Source organism: Haliotis rufescens, unplaced genomic scaffold, assembly GCF_023055435.1.
Source record: "Haliotis rufescens isolate VD_foot unplaced genomic scaffold, xgHalRufe1.0.p SCAF_5, whole genome shotgun sequence".
NCBI lineage: Eukaryota > Metazoa > Mollusca > Gastropoda > Lepetellida > Haliotidae > Haliotis > Haliotis rufescens.
In genome coordinates this window covers 34,751,310-34,778,931 of record NW_025964223.1, presented here as the reverse complement: position 1 = coordinate 34,778,931, position 27,622 = coordinate 34,751,310, and the positions used below count along the sequence as shown (strand labels likewise).

At 42.7% G+C, this 27,622-nt stretch overlaps 1 protein-coding gene across 6 annotated transcripts in view; it reads left to right on the top strand.

Annotated features, from left to right (window-relative positions):
• Positions 1-27,622, top strand: part of LOC124114715 (single-minded homolog 2-like) — a 136,408-nt gene that overhangs the window by 69,434 nt on the left and 39,352 nt on the right. For 3 of the 6 annotated variants that reach the window (XM_046475417.2, XM_046475420.2, XM_048384171.1), the window contains exons 2-3: positions 4,828-4,893; positions 8,868-9,052. In XM_046475417.2, coding sequence (XP_046331373.1) covers positions 4,828-4,893; positions 8,868-9,052 — 251 coding nt within the window. Of the gene's footprint in view, positions 1-3,817; positions 4,464-4,499; positions 4,620-4,827; positions 4,894-8,867; positions 9,053-27,622 lie in introns of those variants that run through there. The other 3 variants (XM_046475421.2, XM_046475419.2, XM_046475416.2) reach the window with 3 other exon arrangements.

Below are 27,622 nucleotides of genomic sequence, written 5' to 3'. Positions count from 1 at the left end.
TATTGCATGGTACAAACTATGTGCTGTGGACAAACACTGACGCATGCTCACTTTGATGGGAGTTTAGTCATTATGCGGTTCTATGTCACGTGCAATCTCTTCATGCGCACTGGTCACGTCTTCGGTCAAGTATCTATGTCAAGTTTCTTTTATGCACAGTTTGTATCTCTGCCAATCACAGAAAGGACATATTGGACACTTGCTCGAATTCGCCTAAATTACACTTACGCATAATATGTGTCCAGGGTGCCGTTGTATAAAGCGATCTTAGCGCAAGGTGATCGTAAATCCCATACCTTACGATAGACTTGCGAGAGTCGTAGCGCTAAGGTTGTTTTGTACAGCGGCACCTTGGATGTGATCACACAGATAGAAACAACAGAAGATACATATACAGGTACATGCAGATGTTCATCCAAATGTAAACAGAAGATTACAGACAAACTGTATCCTACACGACCTTGCCCTGAATGAGACCAACTGTCAAACTCGTTCAAATTATATTTACTCCAGAAAACGCCACGACGTCTCGTAGTTTTGTCTTATGAGCTAATGCCAGGTGTCCGTCGGCCTTAAAACTTTCCTGGGAATATGTGATCACGTAACAATTGCAATCAGTGTTCTAGTGATATCATCAATGCCGCTACACTCACACAGCCTAGTCGGGAAACTAGATATATGACGTCAGATATATCACTAGGAATTATAAACACTTGTCCGCAGTAATTCATAATATTGATATCATGCTGCTGATATACAAATGTGTATCGATATATATTGATGTGTCTCCAGTATCGATATTGTATCGATGTTTCTTCTATATCGATATTGTACTAATATGTCTCCGGTATCGATAGTGTATCGATGTGTCTGCTGAACTGATAATGTACATTTTTTTCTCTTTTATCGAAATTGTACATATTTGTCCCTGGTATCTATGTTGTACAGATTGAACATTCCATCTTGTTAATGTACTTTTCCGTGCAAACACGACTTTGTTAGTGATATCTATGCTTAATTGTTCCAGACCCAGAGTACGCCAGGGGTTGTTATACAATAAAATGTGTTCCTATCTTTGAAACACCCTCAGAAGGCGTTCATTGGGAACAAAGTGTGAATTTCTAGATTAAGATATGAACACTTACGGTAAAAAACGTAATAATGATCATTCAACAAAAGAAGAGGGCTGTCCAATGTATCACGTGACTGCTGTCCTATCATAAAGCGAAAGTCAAAGTGGACAAGAGGTAAAAGTGACAATGTTCTCTAAATAAGCGACAAGAAAACCCGACGTGGCATTATCATTTTCCTGTTCGGGTACGAGGTGTCTACTTTATGGTATTTCTAATAAATCTGAGGAAACCGTGAGCCAAATAGTTCGCCTGGCCCAAGTAAACACACAGTCACACCTGCGCTCCGAGGCTTTCAATGACATGATTACCCCCGTCCGACTCCAACCTAGCAACCCTCGCGATCCCCTCCTGGGCTTTGTATTGCTCAGATCGCAGGTGGCTGCTGTCTCCTTTACTAGTGCAGTGAATAACGACAGGGCCGCTCAGCGCTAGCTCCAAGCTTCTACCCCTACAGCATGTGAGACCCCCTACCCTATCTCGTGGCAGAAGATTTGCCCATTTCTTTCCCATTCCAAAGAGACTGGTTGTCTTTTTTGTGGGTTGCAATGGTGATGGTTTTTTTGTGTTTTGCTGATGGGGTGGGGCCAGAAAAGGGAGTGTTTTTGTTTGGAGCATAGATTGGGCGTACATGCCAGAGAGACCAGCAGTGTGTGTAGGATGTGTTTCTGTAGGGAACATGAATTGTGTTTACAAGTACATCAGTATGAAATGCAGCTTTGAGAGTATGAAGAAAATATTGTTTGCTACACATGCACTAGTTTCATAAAGTTACATGAAACGTAAACAAACTGGTATGTCATGTCCTTGATGCACTTGAGTTGACGCACTGGTCCTCACGCGGTAAAACTAAGTTGTATGTGACATCTAACACTAGGCTTTCCTAAGTACGCCATAAACTATTGTCAATACCTGGCTCTCGAACCTCCATTGTTAGATGGCCCGGCAATACTGATCAACTTAACTATCCCTCAACAGGATTTCCCAGATATAAAGGCATAGGGAGGGATTAAGGTTTTCTGATAGATATTTGTTTTCTTTGACAAAGACCCAAAAAGAAAGCTTCAGTGGCCATATACTACATATAGGACGACATAAGGAAGCGTTAATGATGTATTTGAGTTAGGAAAGTAGCTGAAAGCGTTACCGAGATAGAGAAAACACAACCTCTAGATCCATAAAATTAGCAAGACGGTTGGACATTTTTATTTGCGGAGTTCCCAACTATGGACTGTGAAATTCAACTTGTCTGTTGAGTTCGCGGGGAGGTTCCGTGGTCAATTTCATGACCAAAACAGGTGTCAGAAATCTATTTGATCAAGGGACTTTCGCAGTGATAAAATTCCCAGAATTAGGACAGGATTTGCTTAAGATAAAGCCTATCTTACAACAGGGGCCAAGTGTAATATCCAACTACACGGCCCTTCTAATCTGATTATCTTAATAGGCTGAAGGTTGGGAAATCCACCAGTTTGTCACTCTTTGGCGATACTGAAACGTTAGCAACAATAATGTGCAGGTCTCGGTTGGGTTATAACAAACTTTCCTTGATCTAATTTGTAATAATTGCTTATTCTTGTATTTGTTGAGTTGGCAGCTGATGACGTATGTCCCAGTGGGTATGGTCTGGGGGGACATGGTCGTCTCTCTACGAGGGGAAGTGATGGCCCCTACACAAGTCATGGTGGGGTTAAGGTTTCTGTGTTATGCCTTGTTTCCATTCATCCCAAGCCTGACAAGGGACAGTGCTATCGGTGGTGTTTAAGATATTAAAGTTAGCAAAGTTCATAAACGTTCACATAATACAAGTGAGTGATAGTGTATATTCTTGCGTCACTTTCAGCATTATTGCACAAAATGATGATGACAGGGGATAAAACGACAAATGACAGTCTGCAGAATAAAGTCCCACTACGAACCAACGCACGTTACGTCAGCAGATGTCTGTGCTTAGTTATATTGTTTACTAACATTATCACGCATGTCCATAACAAGAGCTAAATCTGTATGCGTATTCGTCTTTGGCTATCCTTGTATGTCGCCGGGTGCAGTAGCCGTGCGTTGACTGCCGTATGTGAGAAAGCTGGCACTTGAAGAAGAGCATACCGACATGTTGGAGTTAGCTAACACGCTTTGTAGGTGTGAAATGAGGCATGGGCTATATTCATTGACGCCATACAATGTGTGGAGGTATGGGTTAAGCCTTGCCAGTAACGACCAGCTTGGAGTAGATCTTGAGAACATCAGAAGTCATCACTCACTGTGTTTGTTAAATGACTCAAGAACAGGGGTCGCTATCTGCTATTGAATGAACGGGTAGAGCACTCAGCACACGGGATGCCCATTGACTCTGGTCTGCTCATAGCAAGTGATATTCAATAGTAACAGAGGCACACATTTTGTGATAACCTCGGACGTACTGATCATCATCTCCTATTTACAGCCCCAGCCGACTCAGACAATGAGGGCAGTGCTTGTATGGTACGGGAGCCCCGCCCCGTTCATGCCTTCCTCTCAGCTCGCCGCCACAAGGCAAAACGTAAACCAATGGGAACACTGGACGTGACTCCCACGTATGCAGATTGATCGATGATTTGTCAGCAATTGACACAAGATCAGCCTCCTGTCCGCGGCGATTTGAGATTGACATTTCCACTAGAGCGATAAGCAAACCTCCTCAAAAATTAGCAATACGAATCGGTAAAATATCATTTCAAGTCGACAGGTTTGAATTGATAAACCGAACACGTTTTGTGTATGCGTCGCTTTAGTAGGTGCTTCCGTGACGGTTCCCATCTACTGGCAGTGATCACGTGCTCTCAACTTGACATCAACATAAGAATTAATTATTATAACAGTGGTGACTTCTCTCAGTGTCTAGCTGAGATCCCCAGGTTGCCGGTGACACACTGTCAGCCCTGGCCAGTCTCACTCAAATGGCGAGGAGTGACCACTAGAGAGCTAGATAACGTCACAAACACGGGAAAGAAGCGCGTGGCTAGCAGTGTAATGGCCTGGGAGGTGACATCTATAATACCATGTGGTCAGCATAGCAAGGATCTACTGTAACAGCTATCAGGACCTATTGAACTCGGTACCTGGGACCCACACGTGTCCACCTCACACCGCTCAAGACAACATCAAGCTTGTCGGATACTCGTTTCCAGCAGTTGTGAAACTGACAACTTTAAAAGTGGCTGTTGTCCTGTGTGCACGTAGCCGGCGTTGTTGCTGCACCTTTGTTGGTGTTGACATTTCACACGGAAATACTGTCTGCGTTTTGTCCACGCCACGGGGAGCGAGTCTACCATGTAGGCAGTAGCCGTCACGAGTGTATGTTATTTGTGTGTTTATAGACAATATCCCTGTTCTCAACAATTCTGTGCGATCGATGTTGACAGAAACAGATATTGAGTGCAGTTCCGCCTTGTTTATTACAAAACATTTCAATGCCAAAACATGTGTGTCAGCACGACGAATATTGCTAGTGTAAATATATTTCTTATTGTCTCCTAACACTCTTGTCTTAATTACCGAATTTTGTTGAAAATTTGTCGAAAATTGAGCTTAGCAAAACATTAAAATGCACAAGTACATATCATTAACATTCTTGTCTGTGGATTTTAACAATCAGAAGGGAATATTTGGTGTTTAAAAAAATATATATTGTAATATTTGTTTGTTGGTAATGTTTCAGATCAGACAGCGGGGAGGGAGGCTGCGCCTCTAACGACACAGAAGCGTGCACGGAAAAACATGAGAGGTAAGAGACGCTCAATTTGATTTAGTTTATATATAAATAACTTCATTTCTTCATTGTTTACTTAAATATTTCAGCATTTTCAACTTTCGGAAATTTGTTTGTAAATATATGGTTATCAAACAAAGTACACAGGTGCACGATGTTAATGTTCCCATTAACTTTCATACGTGTATAGTAACTAGGAACATTTTGAAGATGAAGTCAGATGAAGTTTGACATGTGTGGTCGGCCGCCGCCATGCTGGACTGGCGTCAGAAGGTGCCGTGTCAATTCCCGCAATACACAAGAAAGCGACATGCATTTACATATCGGCCGCTGTCAGCTGTAGCTTGTGGCATTGTCCACCTCAAGCAAGCTTTAAGGTGACATGTGTAAACAGCTAATTATTATTCACGGTTTTATTGTGCTGATATGTTGTTGATTTTTATTCTTTTCAAAATTTGTAAATCTATTTTGCAATTTACTGCACCATTCCTTAGAATTTCATTCGTTGGTATTACCCGAATTGGATAGTAACATCAAATCAACAACGGCCTCGCGCACATGTTATATCTGCTGATGCGAGCTTTGAAAGTAATAATAATAAAAATTGGCATGTAATCTTTTTGAAAATGGAAAGTAACAAGATTAGGGTGACAGTATGGCGAGCGTGCATGGGGACATATTCATGTACGTACAGCGGCCTGCGCTATCTATATACACCCCTCGCCGATAAACACATTCACATCCACAAAGCTGTCCACACCTTATACAAAACATGAAAGGGGCATATTTCACTGGAGTCTTAGACTTTATCACGAACAAATAAGTTTATCTTGAGACGATAGTTGAGGCCGGCTGGAGCTGCAGAAGACACATGTAATCCGTATTTCAGTCTCCCAAATTGATCTTTTCAAGATGGCTTTTTGGAAGTGATTTCATCCTTCGAGCTTTATGTAACTGAGCACACAAAACTTGTGTGATATTTTAGATAACAATACATCTACTATACAAGGGTGCCAAAATAATAAGCTTGGCAAACGTAAGGTTAACAGGCCAGTCGAGACATCAAAGGGAAACCCTAGTTAAAATTCAAGTCCCTTGTGTGCAAATTATCACTCTTGCAATTTACATGAGCTGGGATAATTGATTGCATCTCTCAGATAACGCCCGACCTTTTCCTCATATCATATACCACAAGAAATACGTACTATCACGCATACGCTGTGTGAGATTCCAATCATATTATTTGTCAATATTGTAAAATAAGGATTTTGAAATTATTTAGTGAATAATCTAGTGAAATATACAACTAGTCATGTCATTCCAATGGTGAATAATTATTTGTCACTGCCAGATACTCTCTGTAACTCATTTTCAAAAGCTCTTTGTTTTGAAATTTATTGACATACAAGTTCAAGACCGTGTTGACAAAATGCACTTAATTTTCATCTCTACTTTGAAATATGTATATTGCTTTGTTCGCAAAACTAGGCACATACGTGTTCGAATAGCGGAGGCTGCCTCAGTTAGGTGCTTGTACAACTACTGTTAACAAGGGTCCCCGAGTCGGGGAGGAGCGGGGATGGGCGCAAAGGACGGGGTCCGTAACAGTGTAGTGGGCGACATATACCCGGCGTCGTTACAGGTTAATGGTGAGCTTTGAAGCCCTGCCGCAAATTGTGTTTTACACGGGCCAATTTGTGTGAGTTGGAGACAGGAAATGTTTACATATGGAGATTGAGTATGTAGGAAGAGCAGTGAGAGAGGAGACCGGGAAAGGAGGGTTGGGGGTGGAGGCACAAGAGCGACGTACTAGTACCATCAACACACAAAACCTCTCAATATACACCTCAACATACAAGTCCACACAAGACCTCAATATTAAATTTAAGTCAATATTGCGCATGATATTATATTATATTATATTATATTATATTATATTATATTATATTATATTATATTATATTATATTATATTATATTATATTATATTATATTATATTATATTATATTATGACTTTTACTTCATGTCATAAATAAACCGTATTCTACATAATATATTTCCGATGCATGCATATCTGATATAAAATAGTGTTTATTTACAGGTGGACACAATCAAATATATATTTAAAATATAAAGAAAAGTATCGACGAATTCCGTTGATATGCATATGTTCTAGTATATTTGAAACCCTTGGCTGTTTTGGTTGAAGTGGCGCACTTCTTTTTTTTGGGTATTTTACCAGAGACCATCAAAGAGCATCAACAGGATGTGTTCCTTGCAGAACTTATCGAAGGCTCGCCAGACGTGTTACTCACGTCACCAATAGACAGTCTGAAAATAATCATCGGTGATATCCGAACAAGGCACATTTCGTGAGCCCCGTGCACACACGCGCACTGAGGCATATATTTATGACGTGCGTTTGTATGTGCAGTACGAACTCACATGTACATACCATAATTTATTCGTATACATAGAATGAACACTGCAAGCAAACTAACAGTTCCTGTGAATCAATGAAACATTTTCTATTGTCACATACTGAGTTTACAGCGTAGTCTATCGTTACTTTGAACTTGATCTGGCGGATCACCGACTGAATACCCTTCAACTGCCTGCTTTCCATTGAGACATTAAAATATGAACTTTGGGGTATGATGGGTGTTGTTGATGAATCACGGTAGATTCTACCCCCCAAACACGCACTTGACTATATCTGCCTCTACTAAGTCTGGCAGTTGTATACTTGGGCAGTTGTATACTTGTGTAACTCTGAGCGGCAATCTAGGTAAATAGTAGCTGCAAGTCAGAGGCTGCACCCACCTGGAGGCTATTGTTCCCGGGATTGAATGTAATTAGATTCTGTCAAAATTCCATCTACCAATTTGCTGACAGTATGTGTTTCCACACAATGAGAATAACTGAGATTCTTAAGGGTGTGTTTTCAGAATGATTGGGGTAGAGTTTGAGTGGGGTAGGGAAGTACAGGTTGTGAAAGAGTTTGTGAGAGGAATATTTCACCTCTCCCGTGGAGTACGAGCTAACCAATATTTTCCCCAAACCTACGCATGGCATTTTCAGATGCCGTTTTAGAAAATGGGTTTTGAAACAGGAATATCTGTTTCTTTCAAGAATATTTTAAATAGTACGAATGAGGGTTAATGAAAAAACAAATCTGGTTACTAGAACATACCACGACTGTGAACACATGAAACAAATTATTCTTGAACTCACGCGGCATTTCCCATATATTGTGTCACTATAAATATTGGCGCCTAACCCACAACCCCGGGAAATATGCCCTACTTGTCACTCACCAGCAGATCATGATCACATTATTTTCGGAACATACTACATACCTATGTAAATGTAATTTTATGTGAGGTTTTAGTTGAAATGCCATAAAAAAATAATGTTTAAAAGGTTCTAAATAAATGAAAAAATAACTAAATAAATAAATAAATAAATAAAAACGCCTTCATAACTTCCAGGTGGTCATCAGTTTAGCTCGTTCTTTCATTTCTTTTGTATGGAAGATCGTTGTATTTATTTTTCACTAGTTTGTACTACCGTTCTATCTATTTTTCTGGAGACTTCTATTTTAATATCAGTGAAAAATATATATTCTGGCTGAAATCAATTTTTGTAATTAAGATTTTGACGATTGTAATACAGTTCCCAGAATGTGCTAAGGGACCACTCTACCTATTTAGTTACGAAGGCTACTGAGAGAGGGGATAAAATGCGATCTTTAACACCATGAAATAACATAATTGAAACAACCTTGATTAATGAGAGTTATATTCAAATTTATGTTTCATCTGTGGTTAGTGTAAGGTAACGTTGTTTGAGACGGTTTAACACAGTTGATTCTTTCGAAGTAATATCAATACCACATGTTCAACATGTTATTTTAATACACGTAACACCTTTTATTTTAATACCATGTACTGTATATTATTTTAATACCATGTTCTGCATATTATCAGGGTTGAAGCGATGAAGGAAAAATCAAAGAATGCAGCACGCACACGGCGCGAGAAGGAGAATGCGGAGTTTTACGAGTTGGCCAAGATGTTGCCACTCCCGTCCGCCATCACTAGCCAGCTGGACAAGGCGTCCATTATCAGACTGTCCACGAGCTACCTGAAGATGAGGACAGTGTTCCCGGATGGTAGGTCCCACATATGTCTTATTACCTCCCTCTGCCAACTCACACTTACGGTACACTTATAGAAAGTTGACATGCAAGGTAGGTAGGACACACCACCCTGACTGTTCGCATTCCCATACATATACAAGCAGGGTAGCTTTCTGTGGAACCTTTGTCTTATAGACAATATAGACAATATCCCAGGGTCATGATAATTTGTATTGGATACATCCAGCCATTAGAGCGTGTGTGAGGAACCCGTTCCCGCCCATCGACTTGTCACCTTGTCATACAATGTATTATTTTACATTCTTCGGTAATACGGATTGTGTAACTATGTGTGACAGTCTTGTCTAGTCAACCGAACAAACACTTTAAATCCATATCGGTGAAAATGTTGATGATAGTCTCCGCAGTGTCCCACGTTTTCTCTGGTCATGTTGTCCACTTCCCTCATACATTGGTACATAAAACCGGTGTCGACACTGTAACGGTAATTGTTCTGAACAATGAGTATTTAAATACGTACCAGTAAGTGTGGTGAATGAAACGGGTGATATTCTTCCTTCATACGAATGTCATATATGCGATGTAATTTTCTTTTCTGCCGGACGTCCACAGATGGGAAATATACCTACTAGTTACACTCATGGGTTGATGAAACCTAACTGTTAAATTTCAAATGCAGTATGTTCCATTTGAGTTTTATTCCGAACTTGGAGAGAACATTCTGACATAGTGATCTGGTTAATGCCTATTTACTTGTTGATGTTGGAGCTAATATATCAGCCATAAGTCAATTTCCGATTTCGCATATGGCGTGAAAATTGTTTCTTAGATAATCCGGAGTTGCACTTTATTGGATTGGCAATAAATGTGTTCAGCTTGACATAGAATAAATAAGGTAACAAACGTGTGAAATAATGTTTATTATCTGGGCCACTTGAGCCTTGAAATTTATGATATTCAATTGTTGTTGGGACAATATGATTTATACATTATATCGGCAGCGAGTTGACACTACCACGCCTCAAGTGACATGAAATGCATCCATTGATACTCAAACTAGGTTTATTAGACCATAAAATGCCTCCAATATTTGTTTGATTCCATAAATTGTAAAGATTTAGTTACTGTGCGCATTTGCTTTTCTCTGACACAGAAGTGAGATATTGAAATGAAACTGTAGTGAGACGACTTCCCATCGTTATTTGTGTAGTTGTGTCTGTTGTTAATATTATTCGTATTAATTATTGCGTCTGATAACACCTAATTTTACAGGTGCAGAATTTTGGTAAATGGTAAAATAGAATTTATACTTTTAAAACTTATAACTTTTAAAGTTTAAAACAAATGTGTGTTCATTAATCAGTCCAAATGATCAGTATGATGTCCAGTTTTTAATCATTGATCACGACAAGTATATTTGGCTCTGTCTGTCGAGTGCCAGGATAATCAGCCTCGTTTGCAATTTCTTTTTTCCGCCTCGCTCGCAACAAGTCCTACATGGCAGTGCGCGCGTGTTCAGCACAGCGGGGGCCTGCCTAGAGTGTTATTATAATTGCTAAATGCTTGGGGGACAATTAATTTGAAGATGCTGCCATGCGGGAAAGGATAGGGCCTGTGGCAAGATGTGGATCTTTTCTAGTGCTGTAAGATCTGCCTATGCTCCCACGTTGTAGGCTAACACGGCTCTGTTAACCTGATGTAGATAATATCAAGAAGTGCCTCGGCCACAACTTTCAGCATCACAATCAGCCATTTATCGAACATAGCTTACACATTCACTAAATATAGAGTTTACTTTTTCTTTCAAAAGAATATTTCAAGAGTATTTCAGTGGCTCAATGTTAGGCGACTGCCCGGTTGGTTCCTAAATTAGTTGCATTTTCTGTGGCTTGTGTCCTACATCCAAAATTTCCATCACAAAACTATTTGGGAATTATGATAATATGCTAGTAAATAAACAATTGGAAAATCTTTTAATACTATCAATGTCCCTGCAGAAAAGCTAAAACTAAACAAATTGATGTTTTAGGTTTCTCTTAAGATATGCTTTTTATACTTATTCCATGTTAACACTGAATTCCAATTATAGATACTAAGAAATGGTAATTTTATGTGGATCTCATTATCCTGGTATCTCTAATTTATATAGATTGGAGTTTTATTAGGCCACAGTCTTAAAACAACCACAAGCAGCACATTTCCTCTTTAATTCATCAACAATAAATTCCACAATAACTTTGGAGATATCATCTCAGTTTGGCACCCAAGGCGCAACAACACGTGCTATCATCGCAGGGGTTAATTACCAAGCCTGTTAACCGCCATTTTCAATGATGTACTGCTGCGCTCCGAACTGTAGTCCCATTAAACAATCTGATCATTAGAAGAGAGTAACCAGTGCATCAACTGATACGCTTAACGTTCTGGAACAGGACGTTTGAAGAAATAAAGTATGTCTGATGGTACACAATTCCACCATTGCCATCAAACAAAATCACTTGCCCCTAGTTGTTGTAGTTCTGTAAGTTTAAATTATAATAAAAACATGGAAGTAATTCACTATGTTTAAGTAATAAAATACATACTGACATCTGCTACATTACGCTACAGTGGCATATAGTTAGTTTCATGTCCTGCAGTGGTATATCGTTAGTCTCTGGTCCTGCAGTGGTATATAATCTCACTGATATCCTGCAGTGGTATATAGTTACGGTCATGTCCTGCAGTGGTATATAGTCACACTCATGTCCTGCAGTACTATATAGTCTCACGCATGTCCTGCAGTGGTATGTCTTGCAGTGGTATATAGTTACGGTCATGTTCAGCAGTGGTATATAGTCACGGTCATGCCAAGCGATGGGTATATAGTTAGTCTCATGTCCTGCAGTGGTATATAGTCACACTCACGTCCAGCAGTGGCATATAGTTGGTCTCATGTCCTGCAGTGATATATAGTTATTCTCGTCCTGCAATGGTATATAGTAACACCCGTGTCCTGCAGTGGTATATAACTAGTTTTATGTTCTGCAGGGGTGTATAGTCACACTCATGTCCTGCAGCGGTATATAATTAGTCTTATGTCAGCAGTGGTCTATAATCACACTCATGTCCTGCAGTGGTATATGGTTAGTCTTATGTCCAGCGGTGGTATAAAGTCACACTCGTGTCCAGCAGTGGTATATAGTAAGTCTTATGTCATGCAGTGGTATATAGTCACACTCATGTCCTGCAGTGGTATATAGTTAGTCTTATGTCAGCAGTGGTCTATAATCACACTCATGTCCTGCAGTGGTATATAGTTAGTCTTATGTCCAGCAGTTGTATAAATTCACACTCGTGTCCAGCAGTGGTATTTAGTAAGTCTTATGTCATGCAGTGGTATATAGTCACACTCATGTCCTGCAGTGGTATATAGTTAGTCTTATGTCCAGCAGTGGTATATAGTCACACTCATGTCCAGCAGTGGTATATAGTTAGTCTTATGCCCAACAGTGGTATATAGTCACACTCGTGTCCTGCAGTGGTATATAGTCACACCCATGTCCTGCAGTGGTATATAGTCACACTCATGTCCTGCAGTGGTATATAGTCACAGTCATGTCCCGCAGTGGTATATAGTCACACTCATGTCCTGCAGTGGTATATAGTCACACTCATGTCCTGCAGTGGTATATAGTCACACTCATGTCCTGCAGTGGTATATAGTCACAGTCATGTCCTGCAGCGGTATATTGTCACACTCATGTCCTGCAGTGGTATATAGTCACACCCATGTCCTGCAGTGGTATATAGTCACACTCATGTCCTGCAGTGGTATATAGTCACAGTCATGTCCCGCAGTGGTATATAGTCACACTCATGTCCTGCAGTGGTATATAGTCACACTCATGTCCTGCAGTGGTATATAGTCACACTCATGTCCTGCAGTGGTATATAGTCACAGTCATGTCCTGCAGTGGCATATAGTTGGTCTCATGTCGTACTGTTGTGCTCAGAAAGGTATGTTGCGTATGACTTGACGAACAACCAATGTCCCCTATTGTCAATTAATTTCGTAACGATTCATCATAATGTGCGTACGTAGCTTTATACCCGGTCCATTGTATAGTAAGGTCGTAGAAAAACGGTATTGTATCAACAGACAAAAGTTTAATTTATCCTCTGGCCGCAGCCAGACATTCGAATTTGTTGTCATCGTATGCTAACTAATTCTTTTTCAATTACTCTAGGTTTTCAGTGTATCCTATTGGCATCAATATCAATCGTTGTTTGGTTAGGCATGAAATCTGTGCGCGCTTTATTCTCTTCTCTTTCGATTATACCTGAGAATAGGAGTCATTACAGCCAGGAATCAAGTTTGTACGTGACCCCTACATAGAGTTCAAATATGTGCACCTAAAACCTCTATCTCAAGGTACTATCAACTATTTCTCCTATTGATTGTAGTACCTGTCACATGTGTGAATCTCCTTACCGTCTACTCCACACTACCTACCCCGTGTGTGTCACATGTGTGAATCTCCTTACCGTCTACTCCACTCTACCTACCCCTTGTGTGTCATTTGTATTAATCTCCTTACCGTCTACTCCACACTACCTACCCCATGTGTGTCACATGTGTGAATCTCCTTACCGTCTACTCCACACTACCTACCCCGTGTGTGTCATTTGTATTAATCTCCTTACCGTCTACTCCACACTACCTACCCCATGTGTGTCGTCACATGTGTGAATCTCCTTACCGTCTACTCCACACTACCTACCCCGTGTGTGTCACATGTGTGAATCTCCTTACCGTCTACTCCACACTACCTTCCCCGTGTGTGTCACATGTGTGAATCTCCTTACCGTCTACTCCACACTACCTACCCCGTGTGTGTCACATGTGTGAATCTCCTTACCGTCTACTCCACACTACCTTCCCCGTGTGTGTCACATGTGTGAATCTCCTTACCGTCTTCTCCACACTACCTACCCCGTGTGTGTGTGTCACATGTGTGAATCTCCTTACCGTCTACTCCACACTACCTACCCCATGTGTGTCACATGTGTGAATCTCCTTACCGTCTACTCCACACTACCTACCCCGTGTGTGTCACATGTGTGAATCTCCTTACCGTCTACTCCACACTACCTTCCCCGTGTGTGTCACATGTGTGAATCTCCTTACCGTCTACTCCACACTACCTACCCCGTGTGTGTCACATGTGTGAATCTCCTTACCGTCTACTCCACACTACCTACCCCGTGTGTGTGTCACATGTGTGAATCTCCTTACCGTCTACTCCACACTACCTTCCCCGTGTGTGTCACATGTGTGAATCTCCTTACCGTCTACTCCACACTACCCACCCCGTGTGTGTGTGTGTCACATGTGTGAATCTCCTTACCGTCTTCTCCACACTACCTACCCCGTGTGTGTGTCACATGTGTGAATCTCCTTACCGTCTACTCCACACTACCTTCCCCGTGTGTGTCACATGTGTGAATCTCCTTACCGTCTACTCCACACTACCTACCCCGTGTGTGTATGTCACATGTGTGAATCTCCTTACCGTCTACTCCACACTACCTACCCCTTGTGTGTCACATGTGTGAATATCCTTACCGTCTACTCCTCCCTCTGTGTTGCCAGCATGGGAAAGATAAGGAAATTTTGGGAAAACCAACATTACCTGTAATGAATCTTCAACCTGATATGTGTATGGTCATTTAATATAAGTTCAACGGCCCTGTCTATAAGATCAACGAGTTGTGTAGTATATTACCACATGGGGACACATATGAAATCTGAAGAAAGTTAAATTCTTTGGAAAACAAAATACCCGTTACATTGATATGCAGTTTTTAAACCATATCTTATGAGAATTGCTTAATCTAATGCTCGTGTGTAGAAGTGTTCAGGACGCTACAGATACCATGTGATGTCCTCACAGTCCCCAATGTGTACATCCATATTATCATATATGTCAACTCTCTCTGCAGTATAACATCGCCGCAGCCAATCACGACTAACATCAGTTTATTATATAACATATATGTTTCCCACGGCGTTCATTTCAGCAATGTAGAAAAGATGTAAATTGATATTAAATCCGTAGAGCGAAGTCCGTCATGTCGACACTGTTATGAATGGATAAGCTTAAAATGCGAGGGTTTGTGTATGAATTGACACAATAACATCGAGATTAGAAGCAGTGTTTTGTTGACAATGTAACCCTGTAGCCTGGCCGATCACAGTATTAGAATAAACATGTTCCGTCTTTCTAACGGTACACGCTACAGAGAGAGCTAGTATGAAATGAAATATACTTTAATGCCAATCTCTTTGTTCAACATATTATTGTGACACTGATCTCGACAACCGAGAATACATGCATGTTATCCCTTTTTTAATGTTTGACGTTCCTTTGGTCACTGTTTGACATCAAACAATATATATGCAGGCGACCCCTCGTAATAGTTCCTATTTCACATTTTGCTCACATAATGTGTCATGGCTGGATTATACTAGCTAGTCACATGACATGAAGGAATTGTATAAGATTACAGCAAGGAAAGCATTTCCTTAGATTCAGTGTGTGTTTCAGTGTGTGTTTTAGGTCCGTGGTTTCAGACATTAGTTTAACTGCATCGGTGACATTTGAACGAGTTATTGAATCTGTAGGTCCACCATTTGACTGGGTTATATACCAAATTCTCTCGTATTATATGTGAACCCATAAAGGCTTTCTACGAAGGGGTAGACAGAATATTCATTTGTGGCGTCATCAGACAGGCAGATTTGGCCACACAGCAGCGATGCAGTCACCTCAGGCCTTTGTTGTAGAATAACATAGGAAATGCATTTTTAATGATATTTAAATGTTCATTTACATAATTTGTAATGAAAATTAAATCAGAGCTAAAGCAAGGAGAATGGGATGAGTGCGTGTGTATTTACTCATAGCTGACGTCACCGCAGTCCTTATCGTTAATGAGCGTAAAAGGGACAGCTGGGCTGGATCTCCTAGCATGTCAATACTTAAAGGGGGTCGAGAGTACATGGTGGGACACACATACACTGTTGACTGGGTAGCAGGTTTGTTGGGTGGAAGGGGTGAGGCTGTACGACATCCTCCATGCAGTACAAGATGAAGACAGGAGGACGTGCCGGGTACGGTAGGCTTTCATATCGCTGTGCCTCCACGCTGAGAGCAATTTCCCTTGTGGTTTAGCAGCGGCTTACACGTCCTCTCTGGCACTTGCCGCGCATATCTGTGTTGACTTTCTTCTTCACTCACTGAGGATGATCTCTTAAAAAGATTTGCCCTAAGGACCAAAGAGCAGTACTCCACCTCTATAGTTGTCAGCACTGTGAGACAGCTTCAAACATTGACACATGCTTGTAGGACTTACACACTAGTGCACACATCTCCAGTCTCACTACACATGTTTGAACATTTGTGAATAATATTATGAATATTCATATTCTTTCTGTCATCTGCGATGTCCATGAAGCAGCATCTGTCCCCTCCCCTCGCATGCTGACGAGATGCATATAACATCACATAATTACCTCTGGTCACCCGTTATCGTCGGACAATCTATTTACAGACAATGATGGAAACCGGATTAATTTAGCAGAATTTTTTTTATCATATAGAATAACGACATCTATTATACACATTGAACGGTTTACTGAATATTCACTGATTAGTCGTATGAAGCTATTATCCTTACCAGCACTCCGACTGTGTACGTTTACCTCCAACTTCCAGGATAATATTTGAAGGCAAGATTGTAACTTTTGAAAACAGACCAGGCATTATATGTAACGGCCCGTGCACCCCAATTCTCCACGTACGATTTTCCATATGATTAGCAACTATCATAGAAATGTCAACACGTTACATTTAACCTGACCTTACAAATTTACAAGCCTGCTGTGTCCACCAAGCAAGATGCGCTTAAATTTATCCCTATATCTTTTGAATCGTGCTAAAAAAACATATACGTATACAAGGTAAACATTTATGGAATGTTTAGACTAAACTTGATTGAATAGGTTTCTGTATTACACTCAGAACTGCCAATTGTGTAATCAATCGGCTTACGACGTGGCTTTGGATGACGAGGGGGTTGAAGCGGAACCAGCCACTAACAACAATCACTTACAACGACGAAGTATCCTGTCCATATATCTATATATTAGAAAACAACTATAAACTCATCATTTCAGCTTAAGCGGTTGTTTGGTAAATGCGATGCGTTATGTTTTAGTTGGTCATGCTTAGCAGGAATATTGTCATGCGCAGGACAGGGAATAGACTGTTACCACTATTCATAATACGGACGTGGTGTAGACATTAAATATATTACCACCAACCAGGGATTTTTCTGGGTTTTTGTGTTTATTCACATTTTGTATGTGTTAGGATGAACTGTTTTGTGTCAGGTAAAACCCTGCCTTGCACTTTATTATCTGTAAAGTCACAATTCTTTAGTGAGTGGCTGAGAGGAATAATTATTTCATCATCATACCTTACTATATACGCGATATTCGGTTATAGCAGAGCGACAGTACCATGCGAGAAAAGAAATTGTGATGAGGTTTTAAGATTAAGCTTTTTCGCACTGAACCATCGCAATATCGCGTCAGCGTAATATTGTAATATAATAAGGTAGAAAGGTAGCAGCACAAGGTAGGAAGTACTCACACTGAGATATGATTTAAATAGTTGGATTATATGATATGCACTTTCAAATAGATTCTTTATGATATGTACTTTCATATTCTTTATTTATTGATGGACGACTCATTGTTCAGAGTAAGGTACTTGAACATACGTTGACACATATGCATTAAAACTATGTATAGATACATCAGTAGAATGAAACATGACGTGATATTTGTTATTTCACCTTACAATGTGTGTGGTTGAGGTGTGGTATTGTAACACGTAGGCATGTCGGTCATGTTCTGTTCTGTAATTAAGTATTCGTTTTATAAATCTGACATAATATTAACACGTGTATGACCTTTCGTTTGTTCCGATTTGGGACTTTATTAACTAGCATGGCGTCAGTTTGTACAAATGTAAAGTAGACACAATATACACATGGTTTCATCTGCATCCAAGGTGAGATACATTTCAGTGTTTCAACTTTTCAATTGTGACACAAATAAGGGTGTAATAAGAGCCCTAATTTCTTTTGGAAGCCTATTATAACAAACTTGGTTGGTAATATCCAATTAGAACCCAGTTGAAAACAGTTTATGTGACGCATGTTTTATGCATTCAGTTTACATTCAAATATGGATTAGATTAATTGTAACTAGAATGTTTGAACATGATATAATACCATGTTAAGTTTCCTTTTCAATGGTGTATATGAATCGAAATGTTGCTGTACACAACTTAGTCCAAACTAATAGGTGCTTGCAGTATTGAAGATCTAACCCATGGTTTAATCGTCACAGCAGTTGTTCACAATAACACGGCAGGAGTAAAACGTTAGTAAGGAACGTTTTTGTCTCTTTTCTGGGACGCAAATAAAGTGAAATTATGTGGAGAAAAATCATTCCCTCAAGCATTATGATACACAATACCGCGACCAGAATCTCAAGTCTAAATCATAACAGGGTATGCCCTTTCTCTTTCTTACTTTTGGCTTTTCAGAAACTACATACACATGTACACGTGTCGGAATGTATGTTCAATACTATACAGAAATATCCGAGTATCTTTAATGTATTGCTCTGTCATATCACGCGATATTGCGGTATTACGATACGATTATGTCCCCATTTCGTTGTAAGGCATGTATATCAAGTAGTACTGTAAGCAAGGTACAGCAATGCCCCTCCCCCCCCCCCCCCCCCCCGGCCTTCATAGACCTGGGGTCTAGGATAACTCGGATCGGTTTCTTTAAATAATCTTGTTTCAACCACAGTCGTATCCCACAAGCCCATAATGTATGTGACTCTTAATTGTATTTCACCTGATAAACAAAATAGGTAATTAAAATAAGCAGTTGTCTGCAGATTGCCGATGAAGGTAAATACTTGCTGGAAACAGTTGACACAGTTAAATAATCATCCATAGGAAATGACAACCATCCCAATTGGTTCAAATACCGAATGCCACTAAAGTATTGTGCGTATATTTAGTGATGACATCTGGTAATACATCTAATTCTGAATATTGCTTTCACTGTGCAGTGTGTAATGCAATTGTTTTCAGGTTAATTACCTCCATCAAACTGTATGATATTTTACGCTGTAATAATAAAATATAATTGCATGTATATAATATCCCTTTACCCGGTCATAGTTCGCTACAAAAGGCACAGCTCGAAGTTTGTATAAGTCATAAGAGGTTGTATTTCAGGCTGGGGGTGGATCCTTTACATTATCTGTTGTCTCAATCCTCCCCGTCGCTGTCCTGCGATTTATCTCAGCTAATCGCTACTCTCGACTGACACTCACCGCAACAATTACCCTCCGCCCCATGAGACTCGTTATCGCTGTAACCACAGGTGGAAAATAAGAATGGCAGACAATCTGCTTTATCGAGGATTGAATTATGTTGCTTATTGGAATCAAATCAGTCGAGCGTGTTAAAGAATAGACGAAAGTTACTGAGCTGAAACGTCGGAAGCGATAATTTTGTCGTATGTTTGTAAATGTCGTTCCGATTGGTTACATTTGACGTCTGCCATGTCGCTAGCAGACGATAAAACTTTCTGACAGACAGTTTCCTCCCCTCAATACACTAGGGGTCTGTTCGTGTAAATATTGGATAATTACAACTGACGGGACCTTGGCATACAGAGCTGAATTTGAATTTCACGGTTGAAGGACTGCTTTATCGGAGGTGTTAAGCTGAGTCCAAGTCAAGTGACTGTGACACACGTCATTCACCTGTAATGGCTGTAAGTGTGTTACAATCCTATATGTGAATACTGAACACGTCAGTCCCTCGGAAATGATGGAAGAACTTTAGCGGTAAATATGAATGCGTCATTTGCAAGTCGCCAGTCCTCGGCTATGACTGATAATGTATATAACATTAATCCCACACACCACTTGAAGCAAATAAGTTATTAATTGGTATGTATCACCATACCCTGTCCACAACGCTGTCTGATAACGAAAGAAAAGTATGAACTGTATAATCTATTGTACGATTACCGAACTTAACATGGTAATCACAGATCGTGCACTTCCACTTCAAATACGACTGGAATTGTAAAAGTAAATTACACAAAAGGAACGAATTTATCTCGGTTGAGACGCATACTTGTTTTAACCTTGGTGTACCACCGACTCTAGATACTAACTGTGGACAAAATAATAACACCAAAATGAATTTCTAGACAACAGTGAACGAGGCGCCGACAATATCATGACCATGAAGCTAGGCCAGCTGAATGTGGTCTCTCTGAAGAATAGCACAGGGACACTGTCAATATTTACTGTGGATCACTTACGTTGTGATCAGGGTACTGACAAGCACAAGCGAATAAAGGGACACAGGATGTCAACAGTAGCCGCATACAGGGCAAAGGCGATGCCAGATATCGGGGTAGGGTAGGGCAAGACCCGACGCGGAGGGTATTTTATTGTGGAATGAAGCATGGAAGTTGACGAATGGGAAGGATAGTGATTGTGTGGGGTAAGATGGAAGGGTAGGAAGGTGTCCGGAGAAGGCTTGAGACGTGCGGTATGTGGGAATTAAGAATAACGTTGGGATGGAGGTTTTGTTGCGATGGAATGGAGATTGAGCTGGGATAGATTGCGAGTGACAGATGGATGGGATGGCCAAGAGGTGGGCTGAGGTGGAAAATGAGTGAAAGGTAGACGGGGTGGTAGTCTAAAGTGAACTGAAGTGGAAAGTGAGAGGTGAGTGGAATGGCCCAGAGTGAGCTGAGGTGGAAAGTGAATGAGAGGTGGATGGGATGGCCTAGAGTTAGCTGAGGTGTGAAGTGACTGAGAGGTGGATGGGATGGTGCAGAGTGAGCTGAGGTGGGAAGAGAGTGAGAGGTGGATGGGATGGTGCAGAGTGAGCTGAGGTCAAAAGAGAGTGAGAGGTGGATGGGATGGTTAGAGTGAGCTGAGGTGGGAAGAGAGTGAGAGGTGGATGGGATGGTCCAGAGTGAGCTGAGGTGGGAAGAGAGTGAGAGGTGGATGGGATGGTCCAGAGTGAGCTGAGGTGGGAAGAGAGTGAGAGGTGGATGGGATGGTCCAGAGTGAGCTGAGGTGGAAAGTGAATAAGAGGTGAATGGGATGGTCCAGAGTGAGCTGAGGTGGAAAGTGAATAAGAGGTGGATGGGATGGTGCAGAGTGAGCTGAGGTGGAAAGAGAGTGAGAGGTGGATGGGATGGTCCAGAGTGAGCTGAGATGGGAAGAGAGTGAGAGGTGGATGGGATGGCCCAGAGTGAGCTGAGATGGGAAGAGAGTGAGAGGTGGATGGGATGGTCCAGAGTGAGCTGAGGTGGGAAGAGAGTGAGAGGTGAATGGGATGGTCCAGAGTGAGCTGAGGTGGGAAGAGAGTGAGAGGTGGATGGGATGGTCCAGAGTGAGCTGAGGTGGGAAGAGAGTGAGAGGTGGATGGGATGGCCCAGAGTGAGCTGAGATGGGAAGAGAGTGAGAGGTGGATGGGATGGTCCAGAGTGAGCTGAGGTGGGAAGAGAGTGAGAGGTGAATGGGATGGTGCAGAGTGAGCTGAGGTGGGAAGAGAGTGAGAGGTGGATGGGATGGTCCAGAGTGAGCTGAGGTGGGAAGAGAGTGAGAGGTGGATGGGATGGTCCAGAGTGAGCTGAGGTGGAAAGTGAATAAGAGGTGAATGGGATGGTCCAGAGTGAGCTGAGATGGGAAGAGAGTGAGAGGTGGATGGGATGGTCCAGAGTGAGCTGAGGTGGGAAGAGAGTGAGAGGTGGATGGGATGGTCCAGAGTGAGCTGAGGTGGGAAGAGAGTGAGAGGTGGATGGGATGGTCCAGAGTGAGCTGAGGTGGGAAGAGAGTGAGAGGTGGATGGGATGGTCCAGAGTGAGCTGAGGTGGAAAGTGAATAAGAGGTGAATGGGATGGTCCAGAGTGAGCTGAGGTGGAAAGTGAATAAGAGGTGGATGGGATGGTGCAGAGTGAGCTGAGGTGGAAAGAGAGTGAGAGGTGGATGGGATGGTCCAGAGTGAGCTGAGATGGGAAGAGAGTGAGAGGTGGATGGGATGGCCCAGAGTGAGCTGAGATGGGAAGAGAGTGAGAGGTGGATGGGATGGTCCAGAGTGAGCTGAGGTGGGAAGAGAGTGAGAGGTGAATGGGATGGTCCAGAGTGAGCTGAGGTGGGAAGAGAGTGAGAGGTGGATGGGATGGTCCAGAGTGAGCTGAGATGGGAAGAGAGTGAGAGGTGGATGGGATGGTCCAGAGTGAGCTGAGGTGGGAAGAGAGTGAGAGGTGGATGGGATGGTGCAGAGTGAGCTGAGGTGGGAAGAGAGTGAGAGGTGGATGGGATAGTGCAGAGTGAGCTGAGGTGGGAAGAGAGTGAGGGGTGGATGGGATGGTGCAGAGTGAGCTGAGGTGGGAAGAGATTGAGAGATGGGTGGGATGGTGCAGAGTGAGCTGAGGTGGAAAGAGAGTGAGAGGTGGATGGGATGGCCAAGAGGTGGGCTGAGGTGGAAAATGAGTGAAAGGTAGACGGGGTGGTAGTCTAGAGTGAACTGAAGTGGAAAGTGAGAGGTGAGTGGAATGGCCCAGAGTGAGCTGAGGTGGAAAGTGAATGAGAGGTGGATGGGATGGCCTACAGTTAGCTGAGGTGTGAAGTGACTGAGAGGTGGATGGGATGGTGCAGAGTGAGCTGAGGTGGGAAGAGAGTGAGAGGTGAATGGGATGGTCCAGAGTGAGCTGAGGTGGGAAGAGAGTGAGAGGTGGATGGGATGGTCCAGAGTGAGCTGAGGTGGGAAGAGAGTGAGAGGTGGATGGGATGGTACAGAGTAAGCTGAGGTGGGAAGAGAGTGAGAGGTGGATGGGATGGTGCAGAGTGAGCTGAGGTCGGAAGAGAGTGAGAGCTGGATGGGATGGCCTAGAGTGAGCTGAGGTGAAAAGTGAATAAGACGTGAATGGGATGGTCCAGAGTGAGCTGAGGTGGGAAGAGAGTGAGAGGGGGATGGGATGGTCCAGAGTGAGCTGAGGTGGGAAGAGAGTGAGAGGTGGATGGGATGGTGCAGAGTGAGCTGAGGTGGGAAGAGAGTGAGAGGTGGATGGGATGGTCCAGAGTGAGCTGAGGTGGGAAGAGAGTGAGAGGGGGATGGGATGGCCTAGAGTGAGCTGAGGTGGGAAGAGAGTGAGAGGTGGATGGGATGGTGCAGAGTGAGCTGAGGTGGGAAGAGAGTGAGAGGTGGATGGGATGGTGCAGAGTGAGCTGAGGTGGGAAGAGAGTGAGAGGTGGATGGGATGGCCTAGAGTGAGCTGAGGTGGAAAGTGAATAAGAGGTGAATGGGATGGTCCAGAGTGAGCTGAGGTGGGAAGAGAGTGAGAGGTGGATGGGATGGTCCAGAGTGAGCTGAGGTGGAAAGAGAGTGAGAGGTGGATGGGATGGTGCAGAGTGAGCTGAGGCGGAAAGTGGATGGGAGGTGGATGGGATGGGTTTTTGTGGGCTGCGGTGGAAAATGAGAAGTGGATGGAATGGTCCAAATGAGCTAAGGTGGAAAGTGACTGAGAGGTGGATGGGATGATCCAGAGTGAGCTGAGGTGGAACGTGAGAGGTGGATGGGATGGTGCAGAGTGAGCTGAGGTGGAAAATGAGTGAAAGGTGGACGGGGTGGTCCAGAATGAGCTGAGGTGGAAAGTGAATGAGAGGTGGATGGGATGGCCAAAAGTGACCCGGGGTAGGAAGTGAGTGAGAGTTGGTTGGGATGGTCCAGAGTGAGCTTAGGTGGAAAGTGAATGAGAGGTGGATGGGATGGCCAAGAGTGAGCTGAGGTGGAAAGTGAGATGTGTATGGGATTGTCCAGAGCGAGCTGCGGTGGAAAATGAGTGAAAGGTGGACGGCGTGGTCCGAAATGAGCTGAGGTGGGAAGAGAGTGAGTGGTGGATGGGATGGCCTAGAGTTAGCTGAGGTGGAAAGTGAGAGGTGGATTGGATGGTCCGGAGTGATCTTAGGTGGTAAGTGAGTGAGAGGTGGATGGCTTGGAAAGTGAGAGATTAGTGGAATGTCCAGAGTGAGTTGACAGCGAGTTGAAGTAGGATTGAGCTGAAGCTATATACAATATTTCCCCGCATATAATAAATGTAGTGATGAAGTTATGCCCCTCACTATAACATTTGTATTTTGTATTTTGAGTGTTTGTGTTTTCAAAGGTGATATATCTCATGCATGTGAAACGATTCATTACACGACTTACCAAGCGCTTGATGTAGACACACCACGACATCTGAAGTGACTTACCACACACTTAATGTGCCTACATGGCGACACATGAAACGACTTACCATATACCTAATGTTGCTACATGAAGACACGTGAAACGACTTACCACACACTTAATGCCGCTACAAGAAGACACGTGAAACGACTTACCACACACTTAATGTACCTACATGGCGACACATGAAAAGACTTACCATATACCTAATGTTGCTACATAAAGACACGTGAAACGACTTGCCACACGCTTAATGCCGCTACAAGAAGACACGTGAAACGACTTGCCACACGCTTAATGCCGCTACAAGAAGACACGTGAAACGACTTGCCACACACTTAATGCCGCTACATCACCACGTGAAACGACTTGCCACACGCTTAATGCCGCTACAAGAAGACACGTGAAACGACTTACCACACGCTTAATGTCGCTACAAGAAGACACATGAAAAGACTTACCATATACCTAATGTTGCTACATAAAGACACGTGAAACAACTTGCCACACACTTAATGCCGCTACAAGAAGACACGTGAAACGACTTGCCACACACTTAATGCCGCTGCAAGAAGACACGTGAAACGACTTACCACACACTTAATGTCGCTACATCACCATGTGAAACGACTTGCCACACACTTAATGCCGCTACATGACCACGTGAAACGACTTGCCACACACTTAATGCCGCTGCAAGAAGACACGTGAAACGACTTACCACACACTTAATGTCGCTACATGACCACGTGAAACGACTTGCCACACGCTTAATGCCGCTACAAGAAGACACGTGAAACGACTTACCACACGCTTAATGTCGCTACATGACCACGTGAAACGACTTGCCACACACTTAATGCCGCTACAAGAAGACACGTGAAACGACTTACCACACACTTAATGCCGCTACATCACCACGTGAAACGACTTACCACACACTTAATGCCGCTACATCGTCACGTGAAACGACTTGCCACACACTTAATGCCGCTACAAGAAGACACGTGAAACGACTTACCACACACTTAATGTCGCTACATGACCACGTGAAACGACTTGCCACACGCTTAATGCCGCTACAAGAAGACACGTGAAACGACTTACAACACGCTTAATGTCGCTACATGACCACGTGAAACGACTTGCCACACGCTTAATGTCGCTACATGACCACGTGAAACGACTTACCACACACTTAATGTCGCTACATGACCACGTGAAACGACTTGCCACACACTTAATGCCGCTACAAGAAGACACGTGAAACGACTTACCACACACTTAATGCCGCTACATCACCACGTGAAACGACTTGCCACACACTTAATGCCGCTACAAGAAGACATGTTAAACGACTTACCACACACTTAATGCCGCTACATCACCACGTGAAACGACTTGCCACACACTTAATGCCGCTACAAGAAGACACGTGAAACGACTTACCACACACTTAATGTCGCTACATCACCACGTGAAACGACTTGCCACACACTTAATGCCGCTACAAGAAGACACGTGAAACGACTTGCCACACACTTAATGCCGCTACATCACCACGTGAAACGACTTACCACACACTTAATGCCGCTACATCACCACGTGAAACGACTTGCCACACACTTAATGCCGCTACAAGAAGACATGTGAAACGACTTACCACACACTTAATGTCACTACATGACCACGTGAAACGACTTGCCACACGCTTAATGTCGCTACGTGACCACGTGAAACGACTTACCACACGCTTAATGTCGCTACATGACCACGTGAAACGACTTGCCACACACTTAATGCCGCTACAAGAAGACACGTGAAACGACTTACCACACACTTAATGCCGCTACATGACCACGTGAAACGACTTGCCACACACTTAATGTACCTACATCACCACGTGAAACGACTTACCACACACTTAATGTCGCTACATCACCACGTGAAACGACTTGCCACACGCTTAATGTCGCTACATGACCACGTGAAACGACTTGCCACACGCTTAATGCCGCTACATCACCACGTGAAACGACTTACCACACACTTAATGCCGCTACATCACCACGTGAAACGACTTGCCACACGCTTAATGCCGCTACATGACCACGTGAAACGACTTGCCACACACTTAATGCCGCTACATGACCACGTGAAACGACTTGCCACACGCTTAATGCCGCTACATCACCACGTGAAACGACTTACAACACGCTTAATGTCGCTACATGACCACGTGAAACGACTTGCCACACGCTTAATGTCGCTACGTGACCACGTGAAACGACTTACCACACGCTTAATGTCGCTACATGACCACGTGAAACGACTTGCCACACACTTAATGCCGCTACAAGAAGACACGTGAAACGACTTACCACACACTTAATGCCGCTACATCACCACGTGAAACGACTTGCCACACACTTAATGCCGCTACAAGAAGACACGTGAAACGACTCACCACACGCTTAATGTCGCTACATGACCACGTGAAACGACTTACACATACGTAACTTTGGCATCAAAGATAACAATTTGTGTCCACATGTGACTGATGAGAATATTTGGGCCATATAATTACAGGGAATATATAACATTATTTCTCATAGTTGTCTTCCTCCATATCAACAGATGAAGCGCAGCTACAGGAAATAAGGCTGTCTTTTGACAAATAGTGCTTGATTTCAGAACCCGTTTCTTTATCTGTTGTAAGGGGGAGGCAAGAAACTTGGATGATGGACGCATTTGAAACCATATCAACGGCACGCGCAAACATAGTGGCTTCAAGTCCAATCTGATTGGATGAACTAAGCAAGAGGCCTTGCAACAATCTGTGTTGAATGGCAGTGGCGGGGCTTGGTTTGCCACCATGTTACGTTGTCTGCACAACTTTCAAGTGATTTCAATTCTGCCTTGGTATCAATATCGTGTTATCCGTTGAATATTATGTTTCAAACAGACCTGTTTTATCACATGTGATTAAGGGACTCTTTCTTAACAAACAGCAGCATTCACAATGGTTGTATACAAGAGTACCTGGACGATAATTATTGCTGTTACTGTGAAATGTTTTAAGTTTTATGTACCCTTAGAATGATTTCTTCACGACAAAGGCCCGGGTTCGCCGTGATATGCCTGGACTGTTGCTAAAAGCGGCATAAAACTATACTCA